The sequence below is a fragment of the Colius striatus genome, chromosome 16 (assembly GCF_028858725.1).
Source record: "Colius striatus isolate bColStr4 chromosome 16, bColStr4.1.hap1, whole genome shotgun sequence".
In the NCBI taxonomy this organism is placed as follows: domain Eukaryota; kingdom Metazoa; phylum Chordata; class Aves; order Coliiformes; family Coliidae; genus Colius; species Colius striatus.
The window spans coordinates 16,121,346-16,133,738 of NC_084774.1; the positions used below are offsets into that span (position 1 = coordinate 16,121,346).

Below are 12,393 nucleotides of genomic sequence, written 5' to 3' on the forward strand. Positions count from 1 at the left end.
ACTCATCACTGCTTATTTTTGTAGACCTTTATAACAGACTTGGTAATTCTGTGAGATGTTGCTCTGTCACTTACTGAAGACTGTACATTTCTTTCCAAATATTTTTGTTGATTGTCTTCAATGAATCTTTTGTGGCAGCTGCTGATGTTCCTTTAAGATTTCCTGTGGCAGACCTGACTAAAAGATGCCCATAGCTTTGGGGTTTTGCATTCCCAGGCCAGTCATGTCAGTGTTATCCATCCTGTTGAGTGCTTAGCAGTAAAGGAGTTTAATAGTAGGGCTTTCAGAAGGGGTTAAATATCAGCTCTCAGTGAAAGGTTTTATCTCCAATGTAAGGAAGCACAAGTGAGGATTTGTGCTGAGCTAACTTTTCATCTCAATTTTGGCTGCCAAAGCTTCATGTCACCCTGAGAGCTGAAAGAGGTGCATTGTCAGTGTTGCATGATGGAGGTAACAAGGTAGAGTTTCAGTCCCTTGCCTCAAGTTACAGAGCAGTCCAGCAGCAGAGCTTGGAGCTGGCTGTTCTGGTGGATGTGTATAGCAAGGTCTGTAGCTTGCTGTGCAATGGGCAGGACAATGCAAAGGCTGGAAGACACACCTTTGTTCAGGAAAACAACTTCCCAATGCAGGCTGAAGAGTGCTGGGAAAGGGATTTATCAAGTAGTTCTGTGGAGGTGATAAATGTTATTGAGACCTGAGGGAGTGCAACCTCTAACTTTGAGAATGATTAGGGAAATCAATGTCAAGACAATGTTTTCTGATTTTGTAAAGCTCCACCTTGGTTTCGACTGGTGGGCAGTGTTGCCCCCCCATCTGATCTCTGTGGACTTCTGTGCCTTGAAAAATGTGCAACTTTTTTTCTGTCCTTTGAGCAAGTTTTTTTAAGGATGGAATTTATTTAGAGACTGGAAGCAGGGGCTTCCAGAGGTCTAAGCCAGCTGTCTCCATGGGTAGGTCATTAGCCCACTGCCAGACACATTTTCTTTGTGTTTGATCAGTACAGGCATTTACTTCAGTTGCAGCACAGGAACAGTATGTGAGTAGGTAAATAATTGTTTAGAATGGCTTATTTAGTCTCACATGACCTTTTTTGCTCATACAAAGTGCTGACAAAAGAACAAGTCCTCCTAAGGGTTACTGTTTCCTTCAACTCCCACCTGAAGCTTCTCAGTTTGGGCTGAGGTTGTGCTGATGGCTGTGTATGGAGAACACCAACCAAGGACAGGAGTGAATCCCTAGCAAGGATGTTGAGCAAGATGCACCCTTTGGTTCTGAGATTTCGCAGCATTGTGCTCTATCTGTGGCTGGTGAGTGGATAAGCTTGTTCATCTGCACTTCAAGACCTTTCTGCCCTGCTTATGGCTGTTTGGTTGCTGCTCCTCATGCTCAGAATAGGTCTGTCTCTTAGGGAAATCCCCTTCCTCCAGCCGCTGGAGCTGGCCTAAAGGGTGAAGATAGTGTTTGCATCAGGTGCTGAGCCTCTTTCTGCCTGCAGATATCCTCAGTATTGGGCACAGCTGTTTGGACAGTACTCTGAGTCATTAATCCAGGTGAGTACTGAGATAGTTTCCTCCTGATTGTCTCACACTCCCTTATTCCATGAATACATCCATAGACTAATTTTTCATTGGACTGAAGGACAAGGCTCCTTTCAGCTCCTTGACAACACAGGAGGCAGCAGCATTCGGCCTGGGCCGCACCGCTGGCTGACTCCTAATGCTCCTGACTGTCCTGGCACTGAGACCCTTTCATGGGGCTGTGCTATCTCTAGTCCCTCTCACATTCCTTACTCTTCCCCCTTTCACACAGGAGTTTGAATTTTCATCTTCTACTGATATACTGAAGTGACCTGTCAGGGCTTGTCTGTTCCCGTGCATGTTCCCTCTGCCTCCTTGGGCTGTCTCCCTGAGCCTCTTGCTTCACAGGTGAGCAACTGTGGAGCACAACAGTCCTAATCCTCCTCTCCATCCCACTGCCCTGCTGCTCACTTGCCTGGGAGATGATGGAAAGGACTTGTGTCCTAAACACCATGAAGGGCAAGGCCACTCCCAGCATCTCCACCTTCCCTGGCTACATGAAGTGATTATTCAAGCTCCTCTCTCTCTCGTGAATAATTTTGATGTAATGTTTTTTGAGTACAATATCCTCAGAGCTGTTTTGCCGCTTGAGCCCTGGATCCTTGCTCCCTGTCACTTTATTTTTGCCTCTCTTGGCTTGATTATTGATGAGAGTAATTTGTGGTACGTGCTGCTTTATTCAGCAGAAACAAACCAGGGGTACAGGAGAGAAAAATATTCCCATCCTCATTGTAGGAGATTCAGCAACGTGCTTTCAAGTCTCTGCACACATGTACTGTCATTGATTCATGTTTCTGTGGACAGCTCTGTCATTTGCATACAAACAACTGTGATTCTTCCAGGCTTTACTAAGCCTCAGGCTGCAGCTGGGCTTCCTGTTCATGCTATGGAACATGTTCCCAATCTGTATCTGTCACTGCTACTTAATGAAAAAGCAAAGCATCTCTTCACTTGCAAGCTCCTCTAATGGTTCAATTTTAATTTGCCTGTTGCTGACTGATTTTCTGTTTAGGCTGTGATAAATAAAAATTAAACATTCAGAACAGATCTCTAGCTAGTGATGTCAACACATTTTGCAAATCTGAATTATGCCTGACAACATCCCTGCAATCTGCTTGCTTCTGAGAGGGAAAGGGAGGCAACCAGAGGTGACCAAGGAAACTGAGCATCCTAATGCTGGAAGCAAGTATATTGCTGCCAGCACAGGATCACTGGGCATGGTCCAGTTAACATCAGTGTGTACCAGCCAAGGGCTGCTCTGGGTTACTAAGGACATCAATTGAAAGCTCTGGAAAATCTAGTTGTAATGATTTCAGGCAATCCCATCCATGACTGTCTGCTCTGTCCCTCTACCAAATGTGGATGCCACCACAACAGAAACTGCAGGAAGCAGCAGACTCTTGTACCTCTGCCTCTCTAGTCCAAGCCATGGGTTTCAGTATAAACCTCTCACAGCTGAAACACCTGACTTTGCAAAGCAAAGGTTAAGTGTGGCAGAATTTCTTCTTTCTTGTTTTGCACTGAGGGTCCTCTCATTTGACAGATGTCTGTAAGGCTTTGTTCCTAGAAGTCACTGGAATGGAAATGAAATGTTTCACTGGATGTTTAGATGTGCCACTGCTATTGTGGTGTGTGCAAGTGATGCATTTGCAGAGTTATCTATTCCTGACATCAGTGTTCAGTGTGCTGAAAGGGTGTTAATGTTCAAACTCAAGCATTTCATGCTGAAGGAGAATTGTAGTTTCATGTGCTACTCAATACCTGAGTTTCTAACACTTCTGGTGTTACACTTCAATAAGTGTTGTGTCCTTACAGTTTTCTAATAGAAATGACAGTCTCTTTTTAAAACTGAAATGTGTGATTAGGAGAACTGTATGGGTTTAAGTTCAAGCTGTAGGCTGCACCTTTCATTGCCTGTAAAGGTCACTCATGTAAATAGGAATAGCTATTTGTAAGCAGTGTTGTCTGCCTACAATTTGGGTTTCATGGACATTTTGCCTGAGTGTTGATACTGTATTCAGTACTGCCATTGCCAGAGGCCTTTAAAATGGATGTAACCATGTCTGTTTCCATAAAAAAGGAAGATAAACACCATGACTTAACACTGAGGGTGGAAAATCGGGATTCAAGACTCAAACCAAGGAGATGATTAGGGATTAATTAAATGCCATTGCTAATCAGGAACAGGCCACTTACAAACCTCCTCCACCCTTGGAAATCCATGGGTTTCAGGATAGTCTCAGTCTCATGATTGTCTGTCACGATGTAGTCTGTCCTGCCTCTTAGTCCATCAGTGCATTTATCAGCGATGGAAGTGCTCACAGAGGGTACTGGATAACCTCATCTAATTTTAAAATGAAACACTTTTACCACCAGAGCTCTAAAATCCAATAAACTCATAATTAACCTCCCAACTGTAGTGCTGTAAAAGTCCTGCATGGAAATCTGAACTCCACCAGCCCTTTGCTTCTCTAAAACAAAAGACAAACACACTGAAAGGACCAATAGCCTTTGGGAATGTGGGAGGCCTGTGCCATAAAACTGGCACTTGCAGTCCACAGCAATGGAACAAGGAAAAGCCTGACAGCATTTTTTTATGGCTGAAGCAGCTTGTGAATGCATGGAGCATATCCACAGAGGTTTCTGTTCAAAAGACAGAAGCCAAAATCTCAGCCTCAATCATCAGAGCAGCCAGCACAGACTGGAAGAGCTATTTGATTCACTCTCCCAGGAGCACAGCCCGTACAGGAGCCTGTCTGGCCACAGCTCCCTCTCAAACCTTCACCAGTGCCAGCACAACCATCCTGCCATGGGACACAGGCTGGTTTGACCATGAAGGGCAGATGTTCCCACTGAACAGCAGCATCAACCCCAGGAGTCAACTGTGGCCTCTGAGCTGGGGCTGAGTTCCAGGCTGAGGCTGGAGAACTGCCACGAGTTGCTCACTAAATACAGGAGGGGTGAGGCCATAGGGGCACCCAGTGGGGACATAACTTGGGTCCAGTTGAAGGCATCATCCCTGCATGACAGTGACTCTGTTTCACTTTGTTTACATGGTCTGTGATGGAGGAAGAACAAGACAGGAACAAGGGTATAAAAGTTTGAGCTGTAGAGGCAAAGCACACAGTTCTTCCTGCCTTCTTAGCAACCTGGTATAGCTAGGCCTGCCTGGTCATGGCAGGTGTTTGAGACTTTTGTGTTATTGAAGAAATTAATGGCTAATTAAAAAATCTTTAGCTAGATTAGTAGCAGATGTTTCAGAAAGCTCTGTTAAAACATCTGTCCAGCTGCCTCAGCAAAATCCAGTCTGATAATGCAGAATCCTACTGGTCTTCAGTTTGACAAAGTTTTCAAGTGTTCATTTTTGTATCAAGTTGATGTAAATATTTAAAGATTTATCAGATTAATAAGACTTCACAATAACTCCAGAAGCACTCCTTTACTTCACAGTTACAAGCAGTGGTTTTTTATACACAGCAGCAGCAGCGTCTGAAGATGGATGACAGCTCTCACTTTGATTGTCAATTATGTGTTTTTACTATTTGACAGATAATTTTGTCATGGTGATTTACTCTTCCTCATAATTAGATGTAGCAATTAGAATATCTTGTATATTATGCTGGAATTTTCTTCTAATGATGCTGTCACTGGATGGTCTCTCAGACACCTGTTCCACAGCAGAGCAAGCATGGGAATTAACTCTCCACCACACTGATCCTTTTCCTTCCTTTCCCTTTTCACTTTCTTTTCTCCCTCTCTCTTTCCTTTCTCCCTTTCCTCCTTTCCCTCCCATCCTTCCCTCCCATCCCTCTCTTCTTTCCTTCCCCTTTAAATCATTTTAGACTCCTACTATTGGGGAACTTCCACTGTTTTCCAAGGATACCCCCTATCCCCAGTTGATGTTTGTTTGTCTTATCTTTATCTAAGTTCCTGCCTTACAGATCTAATCAGCTGGCTTGCTGCCTTTTGCTGGGCAGCAGCATTCCTCCTCTTTTGTCTCAGAAAGCAGATGCTCTGCCATGTCCTTTTGGTACCCCAAGGAATGCTTTTTCATTTCGCCATCAGTACAAAAAACAAATGGCCAGGGATGGAAGAAACATACAGAGAACTGAGAACCTGGCAACACTGGCAGCACTGCCCATGTATCCTCTTGTCCTTGGCTTCTTAAAAACAGCTTTCCCTGCTGACTATCACAGAGCACACACTGCAGTTAGGAGGACAGGTCCCAGCCAGACCAAATACTGGGTCAGTATTTGGCATCAAGTGTGCAGAAGGGAGTCATGGCTATGTGTCTGTGTAACTGTAAACACACATCTCCATAGTGAATGCTCGTGTGTCCAAGTGCCCAGTTTGCATGGAAAAAGTTGTAGTATGTACATACAAATTAGTTGCACAGTGATGTAGTTGAAATGATTGAATGCACTGGTATGCTTACAAATTCTTGCACTCAGTGTCTTCCAGCACAGGGGCAGAACCATGGGGGAAAGAAGCCCAAACACAACCAGACTAGGGGCTCTCAAAGTCTCATCTCCTCCTTATTGCCAAGACTGTCAGAGTTGTGCTGCCAGCACTTTCATGGGGTGCTCCCAAGAAGGGTCCTGGATCCGGTGGCGAGTAGTTTCTAAAAGGCAGAGAGGTGTAAGTTTCAGGTTACTTCCCACCATCTGGACTGCAGAAATGTGAAGCTGAAGCTGGGCAAAAGACACAGCTCTGTGAAGCACCTCTGATAGATGGCAGCTGGGCTGCACTGTCCCTTCACCTGGTGCAAAAGTGATCCCTGCATCCTCGCTGAGCCGGCTGGGGAGCGGGCCGGCAGCGCCCTGCCCCGAAGGGCTGAGCACCATATAACATTTCACTGGTGCAGCTACAAAACAACTTCCATAGATTTTGTCACTGTGTGTAGAGCTGGTTAAAAGCTTTAGGAGATGAGCTGTCTTGTTCTTCAGCTATAATGTGACTCTTTGGGTTCTCTGGGCAGACAAATGTGGCACATGCACTCAGGTCTGTGCATTTTCCTCCCCTACCACCTTCCCTTGGCTGATAACCATTCTGAAAAGCCACAGTAACTTGATCTCATTTGTTTGTTTCCATTTTCATGTTCTTTGCAGGAAAAAGAGCCCATAAGGTTTCTTTCAAATGTGAAAGCTGGAACACTTGCTCCTAGGTCTGAAGGCTGATGTCCTGGCTCACCAGTGAGCATGTGAGTTCCCTGTCCCTGTGCTCACTGCCATTCCTCTCAGTTTTCTGCAATTATGCTGTAAATTCTGTCATTGTATACTTTAAACCCTAAATATTTAATTACACTGAAAGGCTTGTTTTCTTTGGTTAGCACAGGCTTACAAAAGCATCTAGAGAAAGTATCTTCCCACAGGGAAGCTGTTCTTGATGGAAGAACAGGATTAAACAGGCATTTAGGGAGTTAAACCCTGGTCTCTTTTTGAGGTGTAGCTGGAACCAGACTTTATGCCAACAGGATTTGCTGTAGGAATCCATCTCAACTGGTGTAAATGGGCTCCAGTGGATTAGGAGCAGAAACAAGTATTTACAGTCTTGAGATTTAACACAGGCAGAGTAGACATCATCAGGATGTGACCCAAGAGGAATCAAAAACAAGCCTTCAAATGTGACCCATGGGGCAGAGAGGGAGAGACAGCAAAAAATGAAACAGGATTACAGTCCCAATACTATGATTGATATTGGTGTTGAAAGGGGAGCAGGGCTCTGAGTTGCCTGCCTAATCACAGGCTGTAACCTGCTTGGCAAGTCTTCCCCACTTTAGACTGTCCTGGCTGGCAGCCAGAAATGTTCAGTCTGGGATGTGACACTGTGTAGGTTAGACATACCCCTTCTGTTGTCTTTGTAATGCTGCCAGTGTTCTGTGGTCATTTCTGTTGTTCAGGCTCCTTGTTCCTTTGTAGGGGAACTGGTAGCTTGAATATTCATTCTTTCTTTCTGGAGGATTTTTAAGGGGAGAAGGAGGAAGAAGAGAGAGACTGAAAAGATGGCTGAGATAACGTGGGCTATACCAAAATCTCTAGGATTCACGGCAAAAAATGACCCTTCAGGTCCATTTTGATTTCTAGAATCAATGTGTTGGTTAAATCCCAGTTCAGAAGTACTCCTTTAAGGACTTGCTCTGTGCCTCGAGTGTTGCCATGTTGAAAGGTCCTGGTAGGTCTGGTTTTAAGCACAGCTCACCACGAGCTTAGGCTTTAAGAAAAAACTCTTCCATGAGCAGTTTAGTTTCCTACAGGTTTGCTTTTCTGTCTCATCTACTCTGTACCTCTGGCTCCTCCATCTTGCTTGGGAAATGTCTTGCAGACAAGGAGGGATGCAGCAAGCAAGGGGCTGTGGCTGCTGCTTGATGAGCTGCCTGCCCCATGCATCTCCACTGAGCTTTCTCACCTTCTCAGCCAGCTCCTTTGGGTCTTTCCCCACTGCACAAACCAAGCGGGAACTGAATTATCTGAAAGGCTTAAATCCCTCTGCCAGATCTGTGTGAGAACAGCTGATGAATGAAGTGCTGTTGGGGAGAAGTGATGTTGGTGAGGAAAGACAAACTGACATGGAGGTCTGTTTCCCAAGGAAGCTACTCTGAAAAAGTAAAGCGGTTGTGTGAATGTGTGCACAAAGTTTAGTAACTATTTGCAGTCCCTGAGCACAGCACAGTGTGGAAAGTGATGCTGCTTGAGCTTGTGGCTCTGCTGAGGACTGTCTGTGTCCCTTGGCATGTCGTTGAGTGTTGTGCCTTGGCTCTGTCCTGAAAGGGAGCATATGGGGCACATTCACTGCTGCATGTTGGGCTCTTTGGGTTAACTCTGTCTATGTGGAGGCGACTGCACAATGGGACCTCAAACTTGGCTGAGGCCTTTGTGTTTCTGGAACACAAGCAACTAACTTTTGGTTTATAACAATCTCAGTGTGTATCTATTTACATAGCTGTTTAGTCCATAACTGCTTCCCATGAAGGCTCACTCCAAAGCATGTAGGGCACGTAAGGCTATTGCTGTGCATTTCTCCAGCTTTGGGGTTCCTTTTTTAAGCAATCCTGGCAATGTTTGAAGCTCTAAAGATGAGCACTGGGGTTTTTGAGAGTATTCACATTTCTAACTGGCAGCTAAGGGAAAGCCCTTGCTGTGGAGAGAATTAACAAAATGCGTGGTTAAGTGATGGTCTCGACTCGTGTCTTGTCAAGCAGAGACAGGTCAAATGATTCGGGTGGAAAACAAAGCGCAGCTCCGATTGGCAACAGGCTGAGCAGAACAACCCCCCCTCCTTGTCTCCACCACTGAGCATGTCCTTGGAGCACCTCGCAGCACAGCATGGGCTGATGCCCGGAGCCCACACGGACCCTTGGGGAGAGGTGAGTTACGGGCCTGTGCCCTTGAGGGAGTGAGGGGAGGGAAAACCGAGGCTGCGGGATGCTGCTTTAACCTACACTCTCCGTGCTTTTAGTTTCTCTCGCCATGAAAAGAGCGTCTCGGAGGCCGGTCAGGGGTGTGCGGCTGGGGAGGAGGGAGCCGGCTGCGAGAGGGGAAAGGCAGATGCCCGGGATGGCCGGGAGGGCAGAGCCCGGGAAGCGTGAAGCCCCAGGAGGGCAGAGCCTGGTGAGGGTGAACCGGGTGAGGGTGAGCCAGGTGAGGGCAGAGCCGGGTGAGGGTGAGCCCGGTGAGGGCAGAGCCGGGTGAGGGCAGAGCCGGGTGAGGGTGAGCCGGGTGAGGGCAGAGCCAGGTGAGGGTGAGCCGGGTGAGGGCAGAGCCGGGTGAGGGTGAGCACGGTGAGGGCAGAGCCGGGTGAGGGTGAGCCGGGTGAGGGCAGAGCCGGGTGAGGGTGAACCGGGTGAGGGTGAGCCGGGTGAGGGTGAGCCGGGTGAGGGTGAGCCGGGTGAGGGCAGAGCCGGGTGAGGGTGAGCCCGGTGAGGGCAGAGCCGGGTGAGGGCAGAGCCGGGTGAGGGTGAGCCCGGTGAGGGCAGAGCCGGGTGAGGGTGAGCCCGGTGAGGGCAGAGCCGGGTGAGGGTGAGCCGGGTGAGGGTGAGCCCGGTGAGGGCAGAGCCGGGTGAGGGTGAGCCGGGTGAGGGTGAGCCGGGTGAGGGTGAGCCCGGTGAGGGCAGAGCCGGGTGAGGGCAGAGCCGGGTGAGGGTGAGCCCGGTGAGGGCAGAGCCGGGTGAGGGTGAGCCCGGTGAGGGCAGAGCCGGGTGAGGGTGAGCCGGGTGAGGGTGAGCCCGGTGAGGGTGAGCCGGGTGAGGGCAGAGCCGGGTGAGGGTGAGCCCGGTGAGGGCAGAGCCGGGTGAGGGTGAGCCCGGTGAGGGCAGAGCCGGGTGAGGGTGAGCCGGGTGAGGGCAGAGCCGGGTGAGGGTGAGCCGGGTGAGGGCAGAGCCGGGTGAGGGTGAGCCGGGTGAGGGTGAGCCGGGTGAGGGCAGAGCCGGGTGAGGGTGAGCCCGGTGAGGGTGAGCCCGGTGAGGGTGAGCCGGGTGAGGGTGAGCCGGGTGAGAGTGAGCCGGGTGAGGGTGAGCCGGGTGAGGGTGAGCCGCGTGAGGGTGAGCCCGGTGAGGGCAGAGCCGGGTGAGGGTGAGCCGGGTGAGGGTGAGCCGGGTGAGGGCAGAGCCAGGTGAGGGTGAGCCCGGTGAGGGCAGAGCCGGGTGAGGGTGAGCCGGGTGAGGGTGAGCCGGGTGAGGGCAGAGCCGGGTGAGGGTGAGCCCGGTGAGGGTGAGCCGGGTGAGGGTGAGCCGGGTGAGGGTGAGCCGGGTGAGGGCAGAGCCGGGTGAGGGTGAGCCGGGTGAGGGTGAGCCCGGTGAGGGCAGAGCCGGGTGAGGGCAGAGCCGGGTGAGGGTGAGCCGGGTGAGGGTGAGCCGGGTGAGGGCAGAGCCGGGTGAGGGTGAGCCGGGTGAGGGTGAGCCCGGTGAGGGCAGAGCCGGGTGAGGGCAGAGCCGGGTGAGGGTGAGCCGGGTGAGGGCAGAGCCGGGTGAGGGTGAGCCGGGTGAGGGTGAGCCGGGTGAGGGTGAGCCGGGTGAGGGCAGAGCCGGGTGAGGGTGAGCCGGGTGAGGGTGAGCCGGGTGAGCGCACGGAGCTGTCCGCTGCCGGCGGTGCTGGGCCGCGGTGGCCGCCGCCGTTGCGCTGCCGCGGGCGCGGAACCTGCGCGCCCCGGTCCCCCCTCACGGAGCTGCGCCGGTAAGTTTCTGTCGGCGGAGAGCGGAGCGGGTTCCTTCAGGAAAGGTAAGGGCGGCCCGGGCGCGGGAGAGATGCATCCCGGGGAGCGATACAGTGCCCGCCGGGCAGCCCCGGTCCTGAGTTGGGGAGCACACGGTCCCCGTGGGTGTCCCCGAGTGCAGGGGGACAGGGAGCCCCCGCCGCTAGCTGTGTCCCCGAGTGCAGGGGGACAGCGAGCCCCCGCCACTAGCTGTGTCCCCGAGTGCAGGGGGACAGGGAGCCCCCGCCGCTAGCTGTGTCCCGGGGCTGGGGGAGCATGGCACCGGGGCAGTGCGGGTCCCGAGGCGGGTGCAGGGAGCGGCCGTGCCAGTGCTGGGAGCGACTCTGGGGCACGTGTGCCAGGAACACATCTCCGTGAGGGCTTCAAGGTGCTCCTGTGCGTGGGGCACACCCTCTTCAAGGGGCTTGCAAGAGTCCTGGCTGGCTAGCACAGGGAGGTGGACAGGAGGCTTGTTTTGTCTGTAAGCATTGAGGATTGGCAACCTTGGCTAAGGAGAACTCTGCGATCTACAAAGTGATTTTGGGTCAGGGACCAAGGGCTGCCTTTCCTTACACTGTAGTCTGTCCTCCAGATGCTGAGCAGTCACTCAGCTGTGCTCCTTTGCTCTTCTGTGACTTTTTAAATGCTTGCTTTATTTGCTAGGCAGGCAGCAGTGTCTAAGCTTTCCCTGTGCTAGGAACTGCAGAAATCGATTCCTGCCATTTACTATTGAAAGAGACTGGAGGTCAGCTGAGTTTCCAGGCTCATCAGGTTTCCTTCTCCTCTCCAAGAAAGGCTCTGGCTTTGTGGCACGTCCAAGTCTGGAGATGAAGAGTAAAACTGACACACAAAATGAAATTTGTGGGTTTCAGGTGGAGGGAGCACATGCGATCCAGCCAGCCCAGCCATGCTGGTGCCCTCCCAGGTGCCAGCCATGGACATGGGGTGTAGGTTTAGGTCTGATCCTTCCTGTGAACATAAGGATAGGGTCTGAGATGTAAAACTTGAAGGTGTCCTGGTAATGTACCAGTGACAGCAGCTGCTTGGAAAACTTCATCTCATTTTGAGGTCTGATTAAATTGAGGGGAAAGGAGCTTTCAGTCTGTCTCTTCTCAGAACAGAGTCTGAGCAACGGAGCTTAAATCAAATTCAACAGCAGCCTTTTATGTCCAACGACTACGTGGCCAAGCAGTCTGATTCTAAAGGACTGTGTTGTGCTGACCAGGTAACCCCTGATGAGACATTCTCATCTGAAGTCCCTCCCAGGGCAGTTGTGAATTTATTCTTGATGGAGCATAATCATGTTTAAAAAATGGTTTTGAGTTGGAAGAAAACTTTATCAGCTGTTTCTGTCTGAAACTAGTGTGAAAGTGATTAGTACCTGCATGGATACTGCTGCAGCTTGTGACCCTCCACTAAACACAGCAGCAGAGGGGGAGGCTTGTGCCAGCTCTCCATATTTCTACAAAACTGATTTGCTGCCTGTGTGCCAATGACATCAGCACATCTATCAGTGCAAAAGGTGCCTTTGTATCATTTTCTGTATTACAGTGAGAGGTGTGGTTTACAAATAGCTCAAGCACAACCATAAAAATAAGGCCTACCCCAAGTAACATCAGAAATAGGATTT

General features: G+C 50.3%; 1 protein-coding gene across 1 annotated transcript in view; it reads left to right on the forward strand.

Moving 5' to 3' along the window:
- Nucleotides 1–12,393, forward strand: part of SPATA2 (spermatogenesis associated 2) — a 65,474-nt gene that overhangs the window by 20,498 nt on the left and 32,583 nt on the right. The window contains exons 3-4 of the mRNA XM_062009354.1: nucleotides 6,686–6,777; nucleotides 8,776–8,940. Coding sequence (XP_061865338.1) covers nucleotides 8,872–8,940 — 69 coding nt within the window. The 5' untranslated portion in view covers nucleotides 6,686–6,777; nucleotides 8,776–8,871. The remainder of the gene's footprint in view (nucleotides 1–6,685; nucleotides 6,778–8,775; nucleotides 8,941–12,393) is intronic.